Source organism: Ochotona curzoniae, unplaced genomic scaffold (genome assembly GCF_017591425.1).
Source record: "Ochotona curzoniae isolate NIBS_2020 unplaced genomic scaffold, NIBS_Ocur_1.0 patch422, whole genome shotgun sequence".
NCBI lineage: Eukaryota > Metazoa > Chordata > Mammalia > Lagomorpha > Ochotonidae > Ochotona > Ochotona curzoniae.
In genome coordinates, this window is record NW_024466998.1 from 785198 (window position 1) to 808774 (window position 23577).

Genomic DNA, 23577 nt, shown 5'->3' on the forward strand with positions numbered 1-23577 from the left:
ATTCAGCGGCCCCACCCAGGTGCTCTACCATAATCTTCCTGTCTGAACGTCCATAACCTTTATTCTGCCTGCAGAGTCCCTTCTATTAGCTGACAAGTTCTCAGGTTCACAGATTTCCTTGTGTGTGTGGAGGGGGGAGGAGGGGGATTGTTGGCAGGGTTGGGGTGGGGACAATGTGTAAATTCTTACACAGTGTGGTGACAGAGATGAGTGGGTTCATGACATGACCCCTCTCCTTCTATCTTTTCTCTCTTCTTTTGATTCTTCTTAGTATTATTCCGATTGACCCTTGGCAGCTGTGTTAAAAGACGAAAATATCCACCTCCACTTAGAAGCATTTCTGCAATGTCCCTAGGGATCTTGCACCGCAGGTGGGGAAACGAGGCTATAAAACATCTGCTTATTTCATGTCAATTTTTGGAACAAAAGAAAAATCTGTCTGTGAAACACTCTCATTTTTTGTGGACCATGGTCATGATGTACCTGTCTTATTTTTTTTTTTTTTGTTATTTTTTTTTTGACGTGTCTCTTTCCTTGTAATCATTACATGCGATGGACCATCATCATATTTTTACCTTTACTAGTGGTGTCGGTGTCGACTTTGTTCATGGATCCTCCTGAGCTTTAGTTCAGATTTATTCCATCATTCGTACGTGAATGCTTGCCTGCCATCTTCATTTCATAAACGGTGCAACACTATAGCGACAGTCGTGATTGGAGAGTGCCGGCTCGGTGGAGTGGGCTGCCTTCGCTCACCGGGCATACTGCACAGATTACCCATTAAGCTTCACTGTGGCTCATTAAATTCTGTTGGTGAGAAAACTGGTCTTTGTTAAATATTTATGTTCTTTGCTAATGTTGAATTTAGAATGTTCCTGCTGTAAGTACCTTGGAAGAAAATTTGTAAAGAGCAGGCTTAAGTACTAGCACAAAGACTGTCTAAAACATCTTCCACCTGGATGTATTGTATTTCGGCCATTCCCACCTTTTTTGTTTGTTGTTTGCTTATTTTTTTCTTCCATTAAGGGGAAACCCCACAGTCTTCTCGCGACCTTTTCCTAGATTAACTACTAGTTACTATACACCTGGTTTTTAAGCAAATGATAAAAAGTAGGTTATTCTTCAAAAACATTGACCTATGCTTGAAGTCATGAAAAGGATGTTTTGTTTTGTATCCCCTAATGGAAGAAATAATTTTTCCCTCGAAGCACTTATATTTCAAAAAGAAAAAAAAAGAGCTGAAGCAAATATGAATACCAATGACAGAAATGTGATTTCAGAAACCTATTAGTGTGGCTAATGCGGAAGGAATAATATTTCTTAGGGAAGAGTTATTAGAAATCCTCTGTGTGTATGCCAAAAGAATCTGTTTTAGTTATTGTGAGGCAGAAGATATTAAGATTTAGGGAGCCTTTCTCAGCAGGGTTCCAACAAGAGAATGAAGTTCTATAGAAAATGATTCGAGGGTCTGTTTTTCTCATTTCTCTCAAGGACGATGCAGTGATGGATAGGAAGTAAGTTTATTCATTTTATGCAGCAAATGCCTTAGGAGAGAGTTTCAAGCTTTGTAGTAGCACAACCCTTTGTAACTTATCAAAGTTAGAAAGGACCTCCAAAGAACCTTTGTCTATATGTGTTTTATAAGTTAATATTTACTATATCAGAAAATTAAACAAGTCTTAAGACATACTTGGATTCATCTAAAATAACGATCATCAACTATGTTTGTTAATAACATTTTGAAGAAAAGCATATCTTTCAAAGCAAAAAATTATTAAGAAGAATGACACTGTTTTACATTTTTGCAAAACACTTTAATAAGGTACAATGAAGACAGCTAGATTCTCACAGCTGCTCCTGCATTCAATCTGTTGCTTTAATATCCATAGTATGACCTCTAGAACATTCCACTGAACACAAATGAAAGAATAAGAATAAAAATCACAAGAGAGATGTTTTCACTTTGACCATGAAGATCTTCCCAGAGAGGTCTGGACCACACTCCAAGACCACCACCTTGGGGCCTGAAATCTGATTTCTCCCGAGAAACTCTGAGTGTGAAAGTTTGTCTAAGAGTGTTTATATTACTACTATTGACTTGGCATCAAAACAACAACTCATATGGGAGGTCAAAATAAAATTGCATGTTTTAAGGTTACTTCGTTCCTTTTGTGCAACAGCTATTTTAGGATGACCCTGACGAAGCAACGCAACTGCAGCTTTCCTCGAGCTGCAGTTGTTTCTCTGACCCAGTTCAGAAGGCTCAGGTTTTCCAAATGTGTTTCTAGGATTATGATGGGCACATCTTGAATGGCAAAATCCATTTGTGCACTGTTTCAGCAGCAGAGTCTTCAATGAGAAGAAATGGATTCAAAATTTTTTTCATATCCTAACCCATAGCTTTATTGCATACATTTTTTTTTTTCTAACTCTGACCCTAAAAACACCCTGTGTCCTAAGGCATTTGTCGCATGAAATGAATAAACTTACTTCCTATCCATCACAGAGAACACTTGCTCAGCATCCTCCTTGAGAGAAATGAGAAAACCAGACCCTCGAATCATTTTCTGCAGAACTCTTATCAGATCCCTGCTCAGAAGGGCTCCCGAAATCTCAGCCTAAACACACCTGAACTACAACCTCTATTTCAGGAAAGTGGGAAAAGTTGCAAGATGATTTCTTCCTCCATCCAAAGCAGAAGCACACATTTCTCACGAGATGGAAATGCAAAATTGCCAGCTCGTGTGTAAGAATTCCGGTGTTCTCTACCTGTCAGGCTTGACACAGATTCAGCTGCAGGAGCCTGAAATATTTTTGATTCTGTGTGTCACGCACAGGTGTCAGACATACTGATCTGCAACAACAACAAAAAAAAAAAAAACAAAAAAAAAACACCGAGAGCGCTCTCCAGGGAAGGCCAGCATTTTGACAAGGCTGAATGATGAACGTCAGGGGTAGGAACCAGCGTGTCTTTTTGTCCATCGACCCAGACACATCTTGTACTCGGTTGCTGTGAGCTGCCACATTACGATATCATTTGAAATTTAAATTCTTGCCAAAATACAAAGAAAATATAGGTCAGAGAGCTGCTAATGGAGATTCCAGGGAACGGGCTGTCACTAAATCGTCCTGAAGACTTGGAAGTTACTGAAAAGGTGTCAAAAAGAGATCAGTTGAAAAGATGGCAGATTTTGAAAAATACAAAACATCTCTTAAGAGTCAACATATTAAGGCCAGTGTGTGACATAGCGAGTTAAGCCATTGCCTACAAAGCAGGCATCTCTTATGGGCAGAAGTTCAAGTCCCAGCTGCTCTAGTTTTTGCCTACCACCCTGCTAATGTACGTGTAAAAGCATGGCCCAAATGCTCAGGCCCTTGACACTGACACAGGAGACACAAATGAAGCTCTTTTTTTAAAAAAAAAATTATTTTTATTGAAAAGGCAGATATACAGAGAGAAGGAGAGAAACAGAAAGATGTTCCATCTGTTGGTTCAACCTGTTGGTTCACTTTCCAAGTGGCCGCAACAGCCAGAGCTGAGTTAATCCAAAACCAGGAGCCAGGAGCTTCTTCTGGGTCTCCCCCATGGGTGCAGGGTCCCAAGACTTTGGGCCATCCCCTGCTGCTTTCCCAGGCCCCAAGCAGGGAGTTGGATGGGAAGTGGAGCAGCCAGAATTAGAACAGACAGCCATATGGGATCCCAGCAAATGCAAGGTGGAAAATTTTAGCCAATAGGCTACTGTGCTGGTCCCTAAATGAAGCTTCTGACTTCTAGTTTTTTTTCATGGTTAGCCTCAATCATTGCAGGAATTTAAAGAGTCAACCAGTGTATGGAAAATCTTTCTCTCTTTCTCTGTGTAATTCTGGCTTTTAAACAAATACTTTAAAAATAAGTCAATATGTTGAGATAGTGATGGGATTAGGAGCTCATTTTCTGTTTTCTATTTCCTGAAACATTTATTACCTCGGAGGTGAGAAAAAAATTAATTTTGATGTTGTGACAGGGTTGTAGCAGGGGACAAAAGTCCTGGTCTGATGAAGAAATTCAGCAGGATCTTACCACTTCAGTGTTAGATTTTTGTTTGCTTCGTTATCCTATATGTGACCTTGTCAATTGAAGCCTTCCATCTGTTTTTGCCAGCAGAAGTTCTGCCCATTTCCAGCCCTTCTCTCTCCTCATCTAATGCATGTTTCCCCTGATTCCAGGGTGATCCTACGATATTGGGAAGACATCTCCTTTCTGTGCCTCCATTAGCCTCTGCTTCTCCTGATTGCCCAGGTCTTCTGCCTGTCTTTTCTCTGATCTATTCAGTGCAAGCTGTAAGGTTATCCTCGCTTTCCAATCCCCATAGTAGCTGTTTTTTCTCTCTCCACTCCTTACCATCACCTTCTTAGAAGTGAGGTCAATACACTGACTCCTCCCCGCCATAAGTCCCCATTATTTGGTTTCTGAAACTGTTTTCTTAGGAATAGCCAATGATTCAGAGGCATTTCTTGGTTACCCAATTATGCTGCTCCTCCAACACCCTTAACCTGAATGGTGTGTGTGTGTGTGTGTGTGTGTGTGTGTGTGTGTGTGCATGTGTGTGTATCTATTTGAGTATAAGGTCACACATGCTTGTATCCTTAATTAATAATGTAGGAGACAAAAGTAGATTTTTCTGCACCTGCAAAATCAGACAGGAAGAAGGTTGTAGAAGGGAGAATGAGCTGCAAGTCACGAGGGCAACGCTGGACCCTTCACACACAAAGGAATGATAAAAGACAAAGTGGTCATTGCCCTGAAAAAATGACAGGTGTAAGAAATTGGATTGGGTCTTTCTCCCCTTCTTTCTGACCACAGAGTATCTGGAATGTTCTCCCTCCCTCACAAGCAAGTTCATCTAACTAAACAGGCACTGCTCTTCAGTCCAGCCTCAGGCCAGGGCTGCTCTCAACAAAGCAGCAAGGTGTGGGTGGGACTGGCATGAGCATATCCACAGCTGATCCATGAGACGGTCTCCTGGGAAGGCGCCTCAGAGGGCGTTGAACATTGTGTGCGAGATTGAGCCCTGCCAGGGAGTTAATGAGATGAGCGTTGTTAAAGCTCTGAGCTCAGCAGCAGAGTGGGTGACTAATTTCCTGACTCACCTATTCAACTCATTTGTGGGCCAGGAAAAATATTCCCTCTTGTAGGGTACACTGCCTGCCTTTATTTCGAAGCTGTTCTATGTCTTCCCAGGGTAGATAGGAATGTACACAGTAATAGCTTTCTCTTTTGTGTGGGATATCATTTATGAAATGAAGTTCAGTTCTTTGTTCGAAGGCATCGTGGGAATGTCAGTAGTTTGGAGCAAAACTGGATGTTCAAATAATAGCCTTTCGTCTCAAGAGCTCAGAGTTCTTGTTAGGAAAAAAAAATGCAGAGTACAATCCCATAAGGCAGAGTGGCTGCTGGGGAGGGGGGCAGGGAAAGAAGCCAAGCGTGTACATCCCTCCCTGGTCCTGAGCTTAGAGAGCCCCAAGTCATGTGGAAAGCTCAAAAGTACCAATAAACAGCTGCAGGACCTGAAATGGGCCGACATGATATTCTAGCACTGAATCATTTTACCTTGAGTGTGTGGGGAGACGGGTAGGCTGGCCTAGCTATTAAGATGCCTGTGTCCTACTCAGAGTACTTGTGTTGCGTATGCACCTCTGACTCAGGAGCCCATCTTGTTTTAAGACAGACCCTGGGAAGCAAAGGTGATGGCTCCAAGAATTGGATTGCTGCTATTCACCTGGGAGGTCAGAGTGAGGTTCCTGACTCCCAACTTACTCCTCAGCCCAGCCTTGCAAGTATTTGTGGAATGAGCACTAAACGGCAGATGGGGGACTTGGACTCTCTCTCTCATATGCAATGTCTCTCTACCCTTTAAATAAATAAATATTTTCAAAAAATTACTTTACTTTCATTTCCCAAGATGGTGGCCTAGGGGAACATTTCACTACCTAAAGCTCCCAATTGGATCTTTTTCTTTTGGGTAGCTATAAGGTCTTCAAGTTTGTCCATTTCTGAAAATTTTATTTTAAGGCCAGTGGGAGCAGGGGCAGAAAATTAGAGGGAGAGAAAGAGAGAGAGAGAGAGAGGGAGAGAGAGAGCACTTTCAAATGTCTACAGCACTCAATGTTCTGAATCTTGATGTAGGCTCCCACGGGGGTGGCAGGGACTCAAGTTCCTGAGTCACCATCTGCTGTCTCCCAGGGTTTCCGTGAGCAGGAGGGTGGAATACAAACGAGGGAACCAGTACTCGAACTCAGGCATGTGCGTATGGGGTGTAGGTGTTCCCAGTGGCAACTCAGCCGTGGCACCCAACATCCCCACCTCCACCAGAGAAGCAATGTCTCAACTCTATCCAAAAAGGAGCAAGAGTTCAGGAATTTGTCGCACAGTTCCCACCCCCTGGATGTGAAAGCCAGGGGTTGTGTCAGAAATGAACAGCTACATGCTAGCAGAGTAGATCTCTGCCATTTTACCAAGTCTTATGATTAATAATACCTATTTAGCCAGAATAATAAAATTGATTATGTGTCTGGTAGAATGGGATCTGGCCAATTGTCCTGCCTATTCAGGGTATTTTTCTTTATTTCTCTTTCTTTCTTTCTTTCTTTCTTTCTTTCTTTCTTTCTTTCTTTCTTTTTTCTTTCTTTTTTCCTTCCTTCCTTCCTTCCTCCCTCCCTCCCTCTCTCTCTTTCTTTCTTTTCTTTCTTTCTTTCTTTCTTTCTTTCTTTCTTTCTTTCTTTCTTTCTTTCTTTCTTTCTTTCTTTTCTTTTTTTTTCCTTCCTTCCTTCCTCCCTCCCTCCCTCCCTCTCTCTCTTTCTTTCTTTTCTTTCTTTCTTTCTTCCTTCCTTCCTTTCTCCCTCCCTCCCTTTCTTCCTTCCTTTCTTTCTTTCTTTCTTTCTTTCTTTCTTTCTTTCTTTCTTTCTTTCTTTCTTTCTTTCTTTCTTTCTTTTTTCTTTCTTTTTTCCTTCCTTCCTTCCTTCCTCCCTCCCTCCCTCTCTCTCTTTCTTTCTTTTCTTTCTTTCTTTCTTTCTTTCTTTCTTTCTTTCTTTCTTTCTTTCTTTCTTTCTTCCTTCCTTCCTTCCTTCCTTCCTTCCTTTCTCCCCCTCCCTCCCTTTCTTTCTTTCTTTCTTTCTTTCTTTCTTTCTTTCTTTCTTTCTTTCTTTCTTTCTTTCATTCTCATGGTAGCTTCTTTTAAAAAATTTCACATTTCTATTTGACAAGCTAGTATATATTTATGGCATTCAATGTGATGTATTAAATATATTTTTACGTTGCAGACTGGATAAATCAAGCTACTTAACATATCCATTGCCTCACATGCTTATTTATTTGTAGTGAGAACGACTCAAACCAATGCTTAGCAATTTCCAAAATGTATATGATTATTAACTATTACCACCATGTTGTACAACAGGCCAAAACTCAGTCCTTCCTCGCTGCCCTCGAGGACCCAGCCCACCTAGTTCCCACATCCGGGGTCTTGGCGGGTGGCAGTTGCTGTCTCTACTCCTCTACCTTCACCAACATGAGCACTTATTCATTTCCCCTTGAAAGGTTTCCTGTGCCACGGCCTCCACACTTGGGGTAGTGAGACACACACGATGAGAAGCAATGAACAGTGTCCGATCCAGCAGAACCCCAGGCTGAGGGTGTTGAATCATCCTGGGGCAACTCAGCTGCCGCAGAGACCTCTGGGAAAGCCTCCAGCCACAGGTTCCGTCTAGCCCTTGCCCTGCTGCCAGAACTCCATTTTCCAAGTAGAAATGGATGGAGCCCGTCCTCTTCCTAAATCCCCTCCCTGAATTGCCAAGGTGGCAAAATATGCTCTGAACTTCTTGATCCTGCTTACAAAACTTAATCTCAACTTGCCTCGCTAGCTGTTTTTTTTCTTCTGTTTTTCTTATAGCATTCTTTCACTCAGTACAGTTAGTAACTTCACAGTCTGTGAAACAGGAGAAAACAGGATAGAAATGACAACCCCCACGTTGCCTTAACAGTTTCCCATCAGGATTATTTTCAACTACCCTCTTTTCCCCTTAGCAATCAGTTCAATGGATCATTTTCTCAATGATTGCTGTTCACACTTTGCATAACTTTCAGATATCAAGATGCTGAGTAGTTTTGATGAACACAGATAATCACTGTGTGATTATTTACTGTCCCGATGTATTCATGAAGGCTCCTAAATGTTCAAGGCAGCGAGTGAGCATGCAGCAGGCCGTGAGGAGCGGGCTCTAGGGTCTCCCTGTTAGAACCATCGCCTCTGTCTTCATCCATGAGCAGGAAGTTGGGGGAGGATGAAAGCCAGATGCTGACTACATTTTTCTTACAGGAATACGCTGCTTTAGCAACCTTCTATTCCTTCAGTCAGTCACGCATCAAACAGTTGGCCAAATCTCATGTGTTGTAAAGAGGAGGCCTGTCCTCAGAGATTCCCAGTTTCTCCTTTGATGGGTTTGAGGATTTGATCTGAACACTGACATGGGAAAAAAATAAGCCAGCTCTCTGCTGGGGAAGCCAGGCGATTGAGTTGGGGGGCACTTGAGGAATGCTTAAAGAATGAGGGATCTATTTATAATGGCCCTTTGTTGGCCCCTTATGAATATACTATTTGTAAGAACATGTGAGATATTCTGTAAGAATTAGGACTTTTTTTTTTTTTACTAAGTATCTGGTAAAAAAAACCTGTGTGTGAGCACTGGAAGGGGGTCTTGGGGGGTATTGCTGTGCATTTAAGGAATTGGGGATTATAGCAGTTGGACAAGAAGGAAATTACTGCTTTAACAGAAGGAATCAAAAAGCAAAGGCAATACAGAAAGTATATGGTGCCTTTGGGAATTATGGCAGATTTTCTGCGGCTTGAGGAAGGCAACAAAGAGCGGGCAGGGAGGGATGTTGTCGGAAGGTAAGTCAAGTGCAATTCCTAGAAAACTTGGACCAAGGCGCTCACACTTTCTCTAGAAGCAGGACAGGGCCCCGGCCATGCTCTAACTGGGGGAGCAGCACGACCAGATGATTTTTGAATCAAGGTCGAGTGTTGTTAGAAGTGGTGGGTTTGAGAAAATGAGCCCTCAAGTAGTGCTTTTACTAGGTGGCTCCAACCCAGGAAAACCCCACTAACGATGGCTTTGTGTGTGTGTGTGTTTCCCCAGTGACAGTGCTGGCCATCTTCCATGAACTGCACGTCGACCCAGACCTGTACACACTCCTGTTTGGGGAGAGCGTGTTGAATGATGCAGTGGCCATCGTCCTCACCTAGTAAGTACCAGAACTTCACCTGTGTTCCTTTATGCAAGTGCATCATGCCTCCACTTGAACACCATTTTCGATGACACTGATGGTATCTTTCCTCTGTGTCAGAGATATGGGTAATTCCTAGCTTTTAAGGAATTGTTATCACAGAAAACCTCCAATAATAGGCACAATTCATTAGGCACCTAATTTCTAATACTACTAATGTTTTTTTTCTCCGTTTCTAGCTTATTACAAGACACTACCCAGAGGGTAACATAATTCTTCTCATTGTATATTTTTAACTGATGCTCTCAAGCTTTCCCAAAACACAGAAAAATGAGCTTTGTTCATTTCAAGTCAATATCAGGTAATTTTTTCCCCTGTACAAGTCACTTTCCAGATAATAGACTGAGAGAAATCCCTATGCTTTTACTGAGTTTGGCAGACTGGAGTAGGAAGCTGCGAGTCAGAATCCTCTTTTTATTTCTCAGTGCAAATGAAATACTATGTAGGAATGCACAAATCTTTAAGCCATCCCATGACAAATGAAATTGATGGTGCTTCAAGAACCAATATAATTTCCCTTCATACTGAAAGAGTTTTCTTTTGGGAATGAGAACCAGTTCTCTTCCCCCACCTCTGCTTTAGACACTTACCATGTATGTCCAATCGATGCCACATCGGTGGCTTTCGCTATGTCAAAGGGCTCCTCTTGGTTTTAGATGAAGATCAGCATTTTGGGCAGGTGTCAGGTAACCTCAAGGAAAGTAATGATCTGGTAAGTTTAATGGGACTACAGGATTCTATTTTGGGTGTTAATTACTTGAAATACAATTGAGATATATTGTGAAATAACAAAGGAGCTTTAAAAGTCATATCACACAGAGGGATGCGGAGAACAACCAGGAAGTACTACTCCTTCCTACTCCTTCCTTTTTTTTTTTTTTTGGCAATGAGCTGGCTACCATCCCATCACCATGTCTGAAGGCTACCATCCCAGATTTGCCACTGATCTCAGCAACTTTCAAGTTAGAGTCTGCGAATGTGTACTATTTCACCTGGCTACAGAGGAGCATCTAGAGTTAAAGGAAAACATCAGTGAGTCAAATTAAGAGCAAGAGTTGTGGCTAGATTTGCAAATGCTAGAAGATACTTTTCAAGAAACACCAAGAATGATTAATTACAACATCAGGAAAACTTGTCCAAGAAATATTAGCATTAAAGGAGCGCTGAGAGTAAATTAAAAATTTTTAAAAATCTGCTGAATCTTACATTTTTACTTCTTGAGCTTCCAAGCTGTAAAAGGCCAGGCAAAGCAAAACCACTGCAATGCAAATGAGTGACTTGTGCAGCTTCAACCGAAGGCAGCACTGGCCTTTCTCCTTTCAGCATCAACATTCACAGTAGTTTCCCACTGAAAATACCTGCTCTGAGAAGGAGGGTTGACACCGTTGAGTATAAACCTGGAGAGCTTTTGAGACGATTTATTTTGTGTCTGTTCCAGTCAGTACATGGTCATTACTGCTGTGCTTCTCCTAGTTCACTGCTCACATCTTAGGAACATCTTAATCATAAATCTGTTTCATAATCCAACCAGATCTCTTCATTTCCGGTCCTGAGACAATATACTCTGCTAAGTGAAATCTGGAGTTCCCAAGTGTTGGCCGTTCTAGTCTTGTGCTAGTGACCCCAATAAGTTCCAGTTTAAAAGGGAGATCACGCTTAGGAAGAATTTGGACTCCCAAGGGCCCACACAGTCTAACCCACAGGTTCTTGGTTTCACCTGGTGCACCAGAGCGCCACCATCAGCTTATTGAGTCATATGTACCTACGATGTCTTAGATCCGGACTGTCTGCCAAGTTCCTTGTCACTTACTACTTCTCCCAAGCAGAAGTATCTCTGTGTTGTTTGCTCACTTGTTTTTGCAGCTCACTTGCTTCTAACCCTTAGTTTACAGCACACATAACCCTTTCCTGTCTTCGCTGCCCCATCCCTACACTCTCTTCCCATTGTGTTCTAATGCCCTTAGGAAAGACCAGTGGATGCATCACTTAGATTTTTTTTTTTCACTTTTTGGACTGAAAGTTCACACACTTGTCTTTCACTTTTCTTTCTCTTGACACCAAACCTAGCAGGTGGTATCTCTGTGTTTTTGCCAAAAGCTCACTCCACAGTCTGGCTCCAGCTACTGAAGATGTTAAAATCTTAACTGTGTTTTGTGTTTCGGAGGCTGCATTCCTGCATTGCCTGTGCCTCCATCCTGTTCCTTCCAGCACAGCACAGCACACACACAAGGTTTACACATGTGTGTGACATCCTAGATAGTAGCATTCTGAAGGCAAACAACAAAGGAAACATTTTTTGGATTATTCCCTTTCACAGTTCCATCTTTTTTACAATTTTGAAGTTTAAGAATAGTTATGAAATAACCAGCTATGCATTAACGAGCTAGGCATTTTGATGTGAAATGAGATGGAGAGTGGTCTCATGTATCCACGTAAGACATGTTCCAAACGCCATGGCATGCCTGAAATGATAGCTCAGAAGAAGTCCCAGATTAGAACTGCTTTTTTCCTATCTGAGGGTAATATGAAAATTTGTGGGGGAAATGGAATTATTTGATGCTTATTTTCTTGCAAGTTTTTGCATTCTTGCACTGTTTTCATAATGCATTGTATGTTATGAACTTTCGAAGACCATTCATACGTAGAGAGAGTCTCATTCATAGGTTAAGCACAGTAAATATGTAACAACAGCAATAATCAAATGGAACAATTATAGTAAGATAGGAGTTATGGGAAACCTTCAAATAGTTTATTTCTAAAATTTTTCCATTTAATACTTTGGGACGACTATTCATCTTGGGCAACTGACAGCCCAGAAAGTCAAACCCCAGATTGTGGGGGCAACCACAAAAACAAACAAACAAACAAACAAAAACCATTGGGACTTGGGCTTTTGGCAATGCTCCTGGAAAAGCCCCTTTGGAATGCCACATTTCCTTTACCATTTCCTGCCAGGAATCTCCTCCTCTGCAGTCCTAGTGCTTTTACATCTTTAGGGATTAGTACTGTGATAATTCCATGCTCTAGAATTTGGCCACATTTTAACTTAAAGCAACTGCTATGAGAAGCACATCGTTAATTACAATACTGTTTCCTAGGCTAAAGGTACTCTGAGTTTCCGGGACATGCCTTAGAATTGAATTCCAGGAGCACGGCCTGTGTATATGTACATCATATGCCCATGTTTAAAATGACTGAGTTGTTTATTCTAAAGTAACACTACTTTCACACTAGACTTTTGACATTAGCTTGTCTGTGATCCAAACTATTATTTGTAGTATCTAGGAAATGTCTCCGCACACATGGATACAGTGGTTCACAAATCCATTCTCTCTTACGTGTTAGTATTTCTATGGGTTCTGGGCTGTGAAGGAAGGCAAGACACATGGATGAACCCTTGTGGGTGTGTGTTTTGAATCCTGAACAAAGGCATTGATTTCGGAAGCAGCACTGTAGAATGGAAAAGAAACCGAGGTTGAAAGTCAAAAGTTCTGGTGTCAGGATTGAGATTAAGTCACCGTGCAATTATCATAGTTGACAAGAGACCAAACCAAACTGAGGTGAACAAAAATGGAAAATGTGTTACCTGACTGAACTGGACAGCAGAGATATATATGGCGTAGGAAGAGACCCAGCGTGATGAGGGGATTCTTCCTTCCCTCCCTCACCTGCTTCTTGGTTCATTCTCTTCTGGCTGTAAGATGGCTGCCAACAGCTCTCAAGGCCATCTTCTCCTGTAGGAACATTGAGCAAAAATCTTTCTCCGACCATTCTTAGCCTAAAATTGTCACCCCCTATTGATTCTGATGCACTTGTTTTACACCCATCTGCAATTAACGACCATGAAGGTGGGCGGCACTTCCTGGCTCAGGCTTTAGCCCCCACGCTCTGATGAGTTCAAGGGTATACTTCTCAACACATGAGCTGAGATAGGGGAAGACAAAGTTATAACTGGGGTAATAGTTCCATGAGCAAGGAGAAGTGATGGCTAGGCAGAAACCCAGCAAAGCAAAACCTTGATGAAAACTGCAGTGATTTGATGTAACTACATATTTTCAACACCTCCTACCAATGAAATGTAAGCATTTCAGAGCTATTAATAAAGCTCTACAGTTTGTAAATTCTTTGTAATCTCTATAATACATGTGGTCTGTGCTATATAAATTTAAATATAATTTATGTCAGGCTCTCTCATGCCTCTTACACAGGTCTGTTTGGTTTCATTAAAAGGACTGAAGTCAGACCTGCCTTTCCTTCAGCGCTCCTTCATAAATATGGCATTTAATGACCTAAGGAATTTAGAGAACAACCATTTTCACATGTGATTTCCTCCGTTAGGAATGAATCACTTAGTTAAGAATAGTTCTGCAGTCAATTAAGTCAAGAAATAGCAATTGAAGTGTATTATTTGAAATTATAAAGTTACTCCCAAGCAAAATTGGTATCACTCAAGTTAATTAGGTGTGAGGAGACAGAAAGAAGTAAATTAGCCAAAATCCCTTATGTGTCATAAGGAAGTCAAGATCCCTTATGTGTTAGGAAATCAATAGGTTCTGTGTGGAGTTCATAAATCAAGAAATGGAGGTGTACGCAAGCCAAAATTAATGAGAAAGTGAAATCTTTTTCACACGCTCATTCATTAGTTAATGACGTTTGTAATCCACCTGATGACTTGCTAGTGTCCTTAATACAGCATGTTTATTGTCTCTGTTATCTGGCATGAGTTTCTGGATCTCTCTGAGCCTTCACTGCCTTATCTGTAAGCTAGGGAACGGACACCCCACTTGCCTCATGCATGCAATTATGCATCAAACACCTAGACCTAACTTGGGCCCGTAGCTCTAAGTGAATGTTCAATGTGAATTCCTGCTATTGCTCCCATCTGCTAAGATAAATAACAAAAGATAAATGTAATAAAAATAATGGGGGAAAGGCATACGCAGGCAACGGATAAAAGCAGCAGCATAAATGGCAGTGTCTCCACGCGGTAAGTTCAACTGCATGAGTAACGAAAGAAAATAAACCCAAAAGCGAAGTATCACTTTTTAATTTGGCACATTTCGTAACTCAGAAAAGAGTAATCATTCTTAGAATAATACAAGGTTTGGAAAGCATGACAATTGGAAGAGCAAAGTGCTAAACTGCCACAAAAACAATGTAGCAATTCTGTATTCACTGCGAGTCTCTAGGATCTTATCCAGTCATTTTTTTCTAGAAATGTATACTAAGAAGTAATTAAGAACAACAGCATCACCATGAAGTTGAGTACATTGATCTGAACAATGATTACTCTGAATCTGCACAGTGATTACTCTTTAGTTGAGTAAATTGTAATACAATACAAGCATGGAGACATATGTGGTCAATTTTAAAAGATTATAGAATACTGATATGAAATGGTAGTACATTTGGCTACATCCACCATACTATGATTCGTTTAAATAGCAAAATGTGAAACTTGTAACTGTACAAAGAACTATACTACTGTGCTAATATGCAGGAAGTGCTGAGAGGGGACAGAGGGGTGGGGGATGGGAAAGGGAAGAGAGGAATCCCTGTAGTTACAAAACTATAGCTGGAAAACTGGAGCAATTTAATTTTTTTTTTCAAAAATCACTGAAAGTGGCACTATAAAGAGCAAAAAAAAAAGTTTCCAACTTAGTAAAAATATATTATTTTTATTTTAACTAAATTATACGTACAATTTATGGTATTTATATTTAACAAATACTAAGCAAATTTAATCTGTAAGTCTAATTTGGTTTTAAAAATCAGTCAAATTTGTGTATGTATATGAAGATATTGCAAAAGGGTCATAGAAAATGGGCTTAAGTGGGCTAAGAAACAAATTACGCTGCACAAAATCTGGCAACTCCAAGAATATGATGGGTCTTCAGGAAGTTTGTGGCAACTATATAGTCACTTAAAAATAACGTGTAGTGTTCTAAATTTTTGTACCAAAGACAACTTGTTTTTTAACTTTTCCATGAACTTTTCAAAGTCCCTTTACACACATAGCTATAATATAGTGTTATGCATTACTATGACAATGCATTAAAGATGATTAGATATTTATTCTATACATTTTATATAAAATATACATATAATTTATATATTTTTTCAAACTGTTATGTGAAATTTGGGGTTTCTATTTTCTTCTTCTGGAATATGTATATATTCCATAACAAATTTATTTAATCATATATAATAATATATGATATACACTATATATCATATAATATGTATCATATATCATACATATTATATGCACATATTGTATATTATATAACATAATATTACATACACATTATATGTATATTATATATACATTATATATTATATTGTAATACATTATATATACACATATATTATGCATTATATCATATACCATATATTATATATTATAGATATATCATATTATAATATATAACATAGTATTATATATATATAATGAAATAAATTTGTTATGGTCAATTCAGGCCCAAAGAATGCTCATTCACATACATATTAATTGACAACCTTTGTTTAAATGCAGATTTCACAGAGTGACAAGTATGAATTGCTTCTCTACCTGTTAAAGAAAACAACAGCAGGGAGGTGTGTTGGGGAAAGAGTGATTGATACAAGATTACGGCTAGAGAGAAGGAAGAAGTTCTGGCATTCTACTGCACATTATAGTCACCATAGATAATATTCATGTTCTGTATATTTCTCTAATTTAAAAAGCCTAGAAGATAGGATTTGGAATGTCTTCACTATAAAGAAATGTAACATTCTTGAAAGAGTGAATGTATTTATCCTGATTGGATATCATACAACATGTATATAAATAATGAAAAGTCACATAGCACCCCATAAATAGACACATTTTTGTATTTTTGTTAAAGTTTTATTTAAAAGTTAAAAGAGAATTCAGGATTTGTTCAGCCATTTTTTTCTGTACAACAGAAATATCGCTAGTATTGTACTAAAATATCTATTTTTGAAATAATTCCACAGTGCCTCCAGATAGAGTGCGTACCTCATTAAGAAGCTGGCTCTTGGATGACAATTAATACTTAGTGGGTCCTTTATCCCTGTTATGTGATACGGTCCAATAACGGGAGGACTATGGCACACATGTCCCTCTGTGTGGCTTAGTTCTTACTAGAAAATGTCACTTGTGAGAGAGCTTGTGAAACCTGCTTACTACGAGGAGCCCCGAGACAGCATCCAGCCATTGTATCCAGATGAATTTGTGGCAGACATTCTCTGCTCCATGTTGCTGGCATGGATTGGATGGGTAACAATCACCCCGCTCATGGAAACAGGCATGCAATGACTGTGATGCAACAAAACCTTGCTCTAAAATAGTTTCAAAAATTGCTCTGTGGGTTTTTGTTATAGAAATATATCCCCAAGGAAATCTCATCATTTTTTTTCGTGGTAGTGCAATCTCTAAACAGAGAGCAAGCTCCTTGTGGGCAAGTTACAAGTCTCCCCAGCCACCCCCCCATGCAGCTCATGACTTGGTAGATTCTCCAGCCATTACTGAGTGCGAGAGCGAACAGACCCTTTCAGCTGTGTGGTTGGGGACTTGTGTTGGTCCTCTCACCAAAACTTATTCCATTAGTTCTTTTTTTTTTAAGTTTTTTTTTTTAAGTTTAATAATCTTAGTTGATTAGGGTACAAAGGGTCAAGGGCTACAGGGTGAAAGTGGGTAATACCATTGTTTCCACACTAATATTATCATTTTTCCCTGTATCTGGGGTTAGGGGAGTAACAAAGGGAAAAGCCCCACCCAACCTCCCACCCATCCCAGATCCCCAACAGGAGGCGCGCTCCGAGGGTCCTGCTCAAACAGTTTTGATAGTTCATCAGTTCTGGATTGCTGCCAATCTCGCAGTTCCAATTGCAATGAAACCTATTCAGAGTCCACTGGCTGACAGTCTCTTCATGGTTGGGGTTCTAAGATCAGCAGTTCAGTTGGAGGGATCTCCAAAGAAACTTCATCTGAGATGATCCCAGGTCTGATTCTTGAGTGAGTTTGCTAGCACAGACTCCAACAAGTCTTATTCCAGAGGGTGGATGTTTCATATTCTTCTTGCTGTTTCTTCTAATTCTTTGAAAAGTCTTATTAGTTATCCTCACCAGCTCTATTTCTTATTCCATTTGACCCCTGGTTGTATACTCAGAGGTGATCAGAAGGAGTCTGTTTTTGATGAGAATAAACCTAAGCTGTTATCACAACCAGACATTGTAACAGCCCTCATGAATCTGCCTAACTTTAAAAACAAGTTTCTTCTATCTTGACACATCTTTCTGAAAGTAATTCACTTTGATAATTTCCTTGGCAACTGATAATCAGCATGAAGCTCATTTATTCTGATGCCTGTCCTGATACTGGTGTGATACATAATTTAAAAAGGGAAAGTATGACCTTTTCATTTAAGGACTCATCCAGGAGTCAGCGTCGTGCTGTCTTTACTCTACAGACACCAGGTGGCGCCACATGGCAGAAATAGAAAGGCCATCTGGGCTCTTGCAAAGAAGCTGGGATGCAAGGCTCAGCGGACTCCCACCTTGATGTCAGGACTACTGTGTGAACTCTCACACCCAGCCTGCTCCTGCTGTCTTGCTTGGTTTTGCTCATTTTTGATCCCTGGTTCCTGTTTCCTGACTTGGACTCTGGCATCCCTCATACCTTATCTCTTGTGGTCCCTGTTCGCATTGCTGGGCCTTCACCTTGGCTCCGTGCTGTGACTCTATCCCTGTCTCACACGTTAGAGATCATGTCCACTCGCTTCCTCAGAACTCAGGCTTGTGACTTAGAAATACGTTGCTCATGTCAAGCCATGTGTGACGAATTGGCCAACCAAAAACAGACAAAGGAAATAAATCCAGGGAAGGTTTGTTATCTCAGGCCTGCTCTACTTTAATTTTATTGGTCAATAAGTCACTTCTAAGTGACAGGAACTCAATTCAAATTAGCTTGACCAACAATAATTCATCAACCTATTAAGCTTCTGTAGCTCTCTCTGGGCACACCAGGCGCCAGGATTCCAGCATGGCTGTTTCTGCTTTTTTTCCAATTCTGGTTATTTCTCTCTGAGTTCTAGGCTCATTTTCTCCTAGTGCAAAGGAATGTCTCACTCTATGAATCAGGGGAGGATGGCTAATGGCGTCTCCAGATATATATCAGCTGCAAAGAACACTTCATTATCCTAATATTTGCCTATCCGTCCAAAGGACCTTTTCTTTACTTGTATCTGAAGACATCCCTGGGCCGAGCACAAGCTGTTCGGAGTCAGTTAAACCCAGTGAATGCCCATTCCTGTGGCCAAAGACATGCAATCTATCATTAGAAAAAATTGATTGGATGACAAGTGCAATGGACTTGTTCAGGAAGAGTAGCGCATTTGATAATAATAGAATGACAGCACACAGTAGAAGATGGTGGCTGGGAATGGAGTGGTAGGCCCAAGGCCACTATTTAGCCAAAGAGACGCCTTACCAGAAAAGCAAACACAGCTTTTCCAATTTTCAAAGAGAGAAGAGGAAATTCCTCAGATGTGAGACCTGAGAGAAATCACAGACCGAGTGGGAACCCCCCACTGTCAGTGCTCACGTGATGTTTTGCAGGCTACGGATCCAGACACTTTGCAGTTGGAATCCCTCTCCCGTGTGCAAATCAGAACTCTGTCTACAGACTCACTTAGAGTGATTCAATTGGATAAGTTTCATTGGATAGGACCTGGAGTGCTGACTCTGTTTAAGAAACAGTGACAAAACTTGCCTCCTCTCTGGACATTGTCATTGTCATTGGCCTGGATGGTTGTGATACAGAAAAATAAGAAATGTTCAGGACTACTGACCTAACTTTCCCAGCCACAGTATCCCCTCCTACTCCCAAATACAGTAAAATTGTTCTGAAGTGATACTTTCACACCCAGGCACATGGAAATCCCACAGGAAAAAAAAAAAGTCCTTCCTGAAGATCAATTCACAATAAAACTGTTCAGGTCCCAAAAGGAAATAACTTAGCAATGAAGGAAAGCCAGCAAAACATAAGTGAATGTAAAAAACAAGGATGTTAAGTAACTAAACCCAGGATTATGCAGATCGGAGAAAAGTTATATAATGGGCATCCTGAAAATGATCCCAGAGGTAAGGTGGTGCAGCAGAAATAAACAAGGAAGAATCATACAATAGGGGGAAAAAAACCTCTCCACAATGAAAACTGCAGATACTGACATTAAATCTAAATGATTCCATGTAATATTAGACCAAGTGGCAAAACCGAGATTGAAGTTAACACATTACCCAGAATGCAGCATAGATTTAAAAAAAGGAGTGAGCATGACACACGAGGAATACCACAAAAATATGCAAAATAAATTTAAACTATCAAAAGAAGATACTAAGGATTGTGGCCGTATTTCAAGCAGTGATCATTTTTTTTTTTAGAATTAAACAGAGAAATTAAGATATCTTCTATCAAGTTGGATTAACCCACATTCATGTAAATTGTGTGGGTTTTTGCTTGGGTTTGTTGTGCTTTTTTGTTTTGAAGATTTTAAGCAAAAAGAAGTTCATGAATTGGATGGCAACAAACCGCGGATGGTTGAGACTCCATCGAAGAGACATGAGGGGACAACATCTAGAAGGTGTTAAGGGAATCAAAATGAAGAAAACATTTGATTGAGTCCGAGATCAATCAAAGATAATGTTGAAATCGTAGCAACCGGAGAGGGAAGCTAGATGAGTTTGGATGAAGGTTATTTGCAGTGAAGATGTGAATGGCAACGATAGCTACCAGTGGACAGAGAAGTATCACGGCCAAAGTATTGTAGGAAAACAACTGATAGTCTAAGTTCTTCATTTAACCAAGAGATCATTTGAGGATAAGTGTGAAATGCATTTTCGTATATCCAGTTTACCATTCATGCATCTATGATTTTGGCAAGTGATAGACTGCCAAGAGATGCGATGGAGTGAAAGATGAAAACTAAACTCAGAAAGAAGTGAGAAGCAAGATATATTGAGCCAGGACATTGGTAAGGAATCACTGTGGTAGTGATGATGATGATGATGGTGACTAATTGTGTGCGAAACAAAATAAGGTAGACTTATATACTCCATAATTCACTGCAACATTCAGAAATGCTGGGCGATGGAGGGAGAGATTATTTGTATGGATGAGGTGGGGAGAGCAATCCAGTTAGCAAAATGTTTCTGATGACTGAAAAATACTTTGGAATCTGTCATATAGGTGTCCATGCTGTGATCCTTGGTGCTAAGCCACCCCTTGCAGTAAGTACTCCGACATTCCACAGCAGAGCTCTGGCCCATATTCTGGATGCTGCACTTTGAATCCTACTCCCTGCTAATGTATCCTGAAAGGCAACAGATGTTAAAGCCACGTGCTTGGCCCCTGAGCCCACGTGGAGGGCCTGGATGAAATTTCTGGCTTCCCAGCTCTGTCCTGGACCAGGTTTCCCTGAAATGACCATTTGAAGAGTGAGTCTGCTTCTCCACCCTCATCTCTTCTTCTCCCCGTGCCTCTGTTGCTCCGCCTTTGAAATAGCCAGTTCTGTTTTGACTGTTGCAGCCACTTGGGGAGTGAACCAGCAGATGAAAGACCTTCCTCTCTGTTTCTCCTCTCTGTAAATCGGATCTGCCTTTCTAATCAAAATAAATAAATCTTTTACAAATCTGCAGAAAACAATGAATGGATAAATAATCCCAGGTCGAAATCTAAAACCAAATCGCCCCTGCTATGGTGGTGTTCAAGACGTTCAGATGGTGCCGGTTAATTTTGTGGTGCTCTCCACTTATCTCTCCAGAAGTCCAAGCTATCTGCTCCGTGGCTTTGTTATCTCCGACACTGAACCTCCAGTGCTCAGGTCCGAGTGGTGCCCCATCCTCCTTTTTGTCTTGGTTTCTGTTACTCTACTGTATTTATGTCACCTTCTCTTATTTCTCTCCAATTCCCGGAGGAAGGTTGCCTCCATGGATGGCCAATGGGACACCTTTATGCTGCACTAGTTCCTGACATGCTGTGTAGTGGAGATGCTTCAAAAGCGTTCTTGATGCACACAAGTGATTTCGGGCTGATGGGCAATAAAGCAGTTTTAAGAGAGAGTTGAAAGAGTTAGTTCTGTCTTCTACTATACGAAACCCCTAAGACATAGGAGCCTCTTACTCATGTTAGCCTTTTAGTTGAAATGTTGCCTCTCTAAGTTAGAAAGCTACATGGTGTTCTCTCTGCTGGATCCAAAATGATCACTCACATCCTAGTGAGTGATTTATACGAAGCCAAATGTGCAAGAAGCAATATTAGAACCAGGGTGCTGATATAATAAACACCCAAGAAATTACTGACCCAAGAACCAGTATATTCATGCTGGTACGGTCAGTTCATTTTTCTCTATCATCAAACTACTCAGGAAGCTGAATCATAATCAGCATCCACTTTATTAATTCACCACAGGAAATTACTGTCATTGGGATTTCAAGTACCCCAAAGATTATATGATGAAAGCATCCTTTCCTGTAGGCAAGCCTGCACATAAATGCAAGTACTATCCAGAGAGCTGTATGATGAGTGTCGTGTCAGATAACAGGTGGAGTGATGTGTCGGATGTTTATCTTCATGCTTCAAACAAAAGGTGCTGCTTCCCCAGTGGGATTTGGAGTTTTGGCAGGTGCGACTACAGCCCCCTGAATCCATGCTGACAGCTGCAGTAGTCAAGAAATCTTAGAGTTTGGTCAGAAACTTAATCTGGCTCTCTTCCGACTGGGATGGTGACTTCTGTTTGATTTGGTGATGCTTCTCGATTCATCCATGACTAACCACTCTGTCTTGTGCTTGATAGATTGTAGTTTTGTCACAATGCACAAGGACCGTTTGTCTCTGTGCTTTGATATCCAGTTGTGGACTGATAGTCCCTCTGCCTCCTCCATCCTCATAACTCACAAGACGCTGCCTTGTGACGGTGGGCTTCTTAACTGTGTAGCAAGGCTCTTTATGAGAACATGCCGTATTTTTGGTCTCATGAGAAAAAATTACTGAAAATTTCCAGACTGGCTTGTAGCAAAAATAAGGTCTAAAGCGTTGCATGTGAAACTTTTTGTAATAGGCTATAACTTTCCTTCAGATACTCAAGCGAGCCATGGCTCCCACCTCAGTGGGGAAATGAGTACATCTACACCAAAAGACAAAACTTTGTAAATAGTTTCAGGAGCTTTGGGCTAAGAATTTTCATCTTAAGGCTTATTTTCTTTCTCATGCATCAAAGCCTGACTTCTCATTGTGAACAATCAAGAAAATGCTTTTTTTTTTTTTCAGGTGACCAATTCTGAATTCTTTTCCAAGAAAGAAAATTCCAGAAGATAAGAGGGCAGATCAATATACAGTTATAATTTTGGTCTAAATTAAAAGCTCTCTCTTGGCCTGCAGAATCTCCTCTACTCATATTACTTGGGTTTTTAAAATGAATTTACATGGCAGGCTTATTGCAGGTTTTATGCGTGCTCTGCCTTACTGGGGCAAGTAATGCTTAGGGAATCTGATTAAAACTTTGGGAAAGAGCAGCTGTGCAGCAATTGAGGGTGAGCTAGGACCCATTTTTCAGTGCCTGACTGCAAGGTCTGGCACCTTCACCAGCTCCGGAAGATGAATGAACTGTCTTTGGATGCCTAGTTCCTGTGCTAATAGTTTTAAAATATTGGTTGTTTATGGGAAAGAAGCTGAGAGTTCTTATCAATTTTCCTGTCCAAGGAGGCTTCAAATATATCTTTTTTTTTTTTTACCATTGTCAGATTGGCAAGCCGTTTTCCCCATTTATATGTTCATGGGTTAACAGTAAGAGTATGCCACTTGAAAATACAGTGAGGTGAGTGTCCAGGAAATGAGAAGCTTGGAGTTAGTGGTGTGACCTATCAGGGAAAGCCATCCCCTTGTGACCCCAGCATCTCATATGAGTGCTGGTTTGTGTCCGGCTGCTCTGCTTCAGATTCAGCTCCCTGCCAATGGCCTGGGGAAGCAGCAGAAGATTGCCCAAGTACTTGGGCCCTACCACCCACATGTGAGACCTGGATGATGCTCCTGGCTTCCAATGGCTGTTCATCTCCCTGATGCTCTGTAACTCTTTCACATAAATAAACCGAGGAAATCTTAAAAAAAAGTATAATAGTAGTAAGCTTAAAATCCAGACCACCTTCTTGCTGGCATTGTTCTTTAGTCTCAGCATCATGATATACTTTCTTCTGAC

General features: G+C 40.7%; 1 protein-coding gene across 1 annotated transcript in view; it reads left to right on the forward strand.

The window, feature by feature from the left end:
- LOC121167675 (sodium/hydrogen exchanger 9-like) overlaps positions 1-23577 on the forward strand; it is a 557393-nt gene that overhangs the window by 165872 nt on the left and 367944 nt on the right. Inside the window, exon 6 of the mRNA XM_040997226.1 lies at positions 9175-9280. Coding sequence (XP_040853160.1) covers positions 9175-9280 — 106 coding nt within the window. The remainder of the gene's footprint in view (positions 1-9174; positions 9281-23577) is intronic.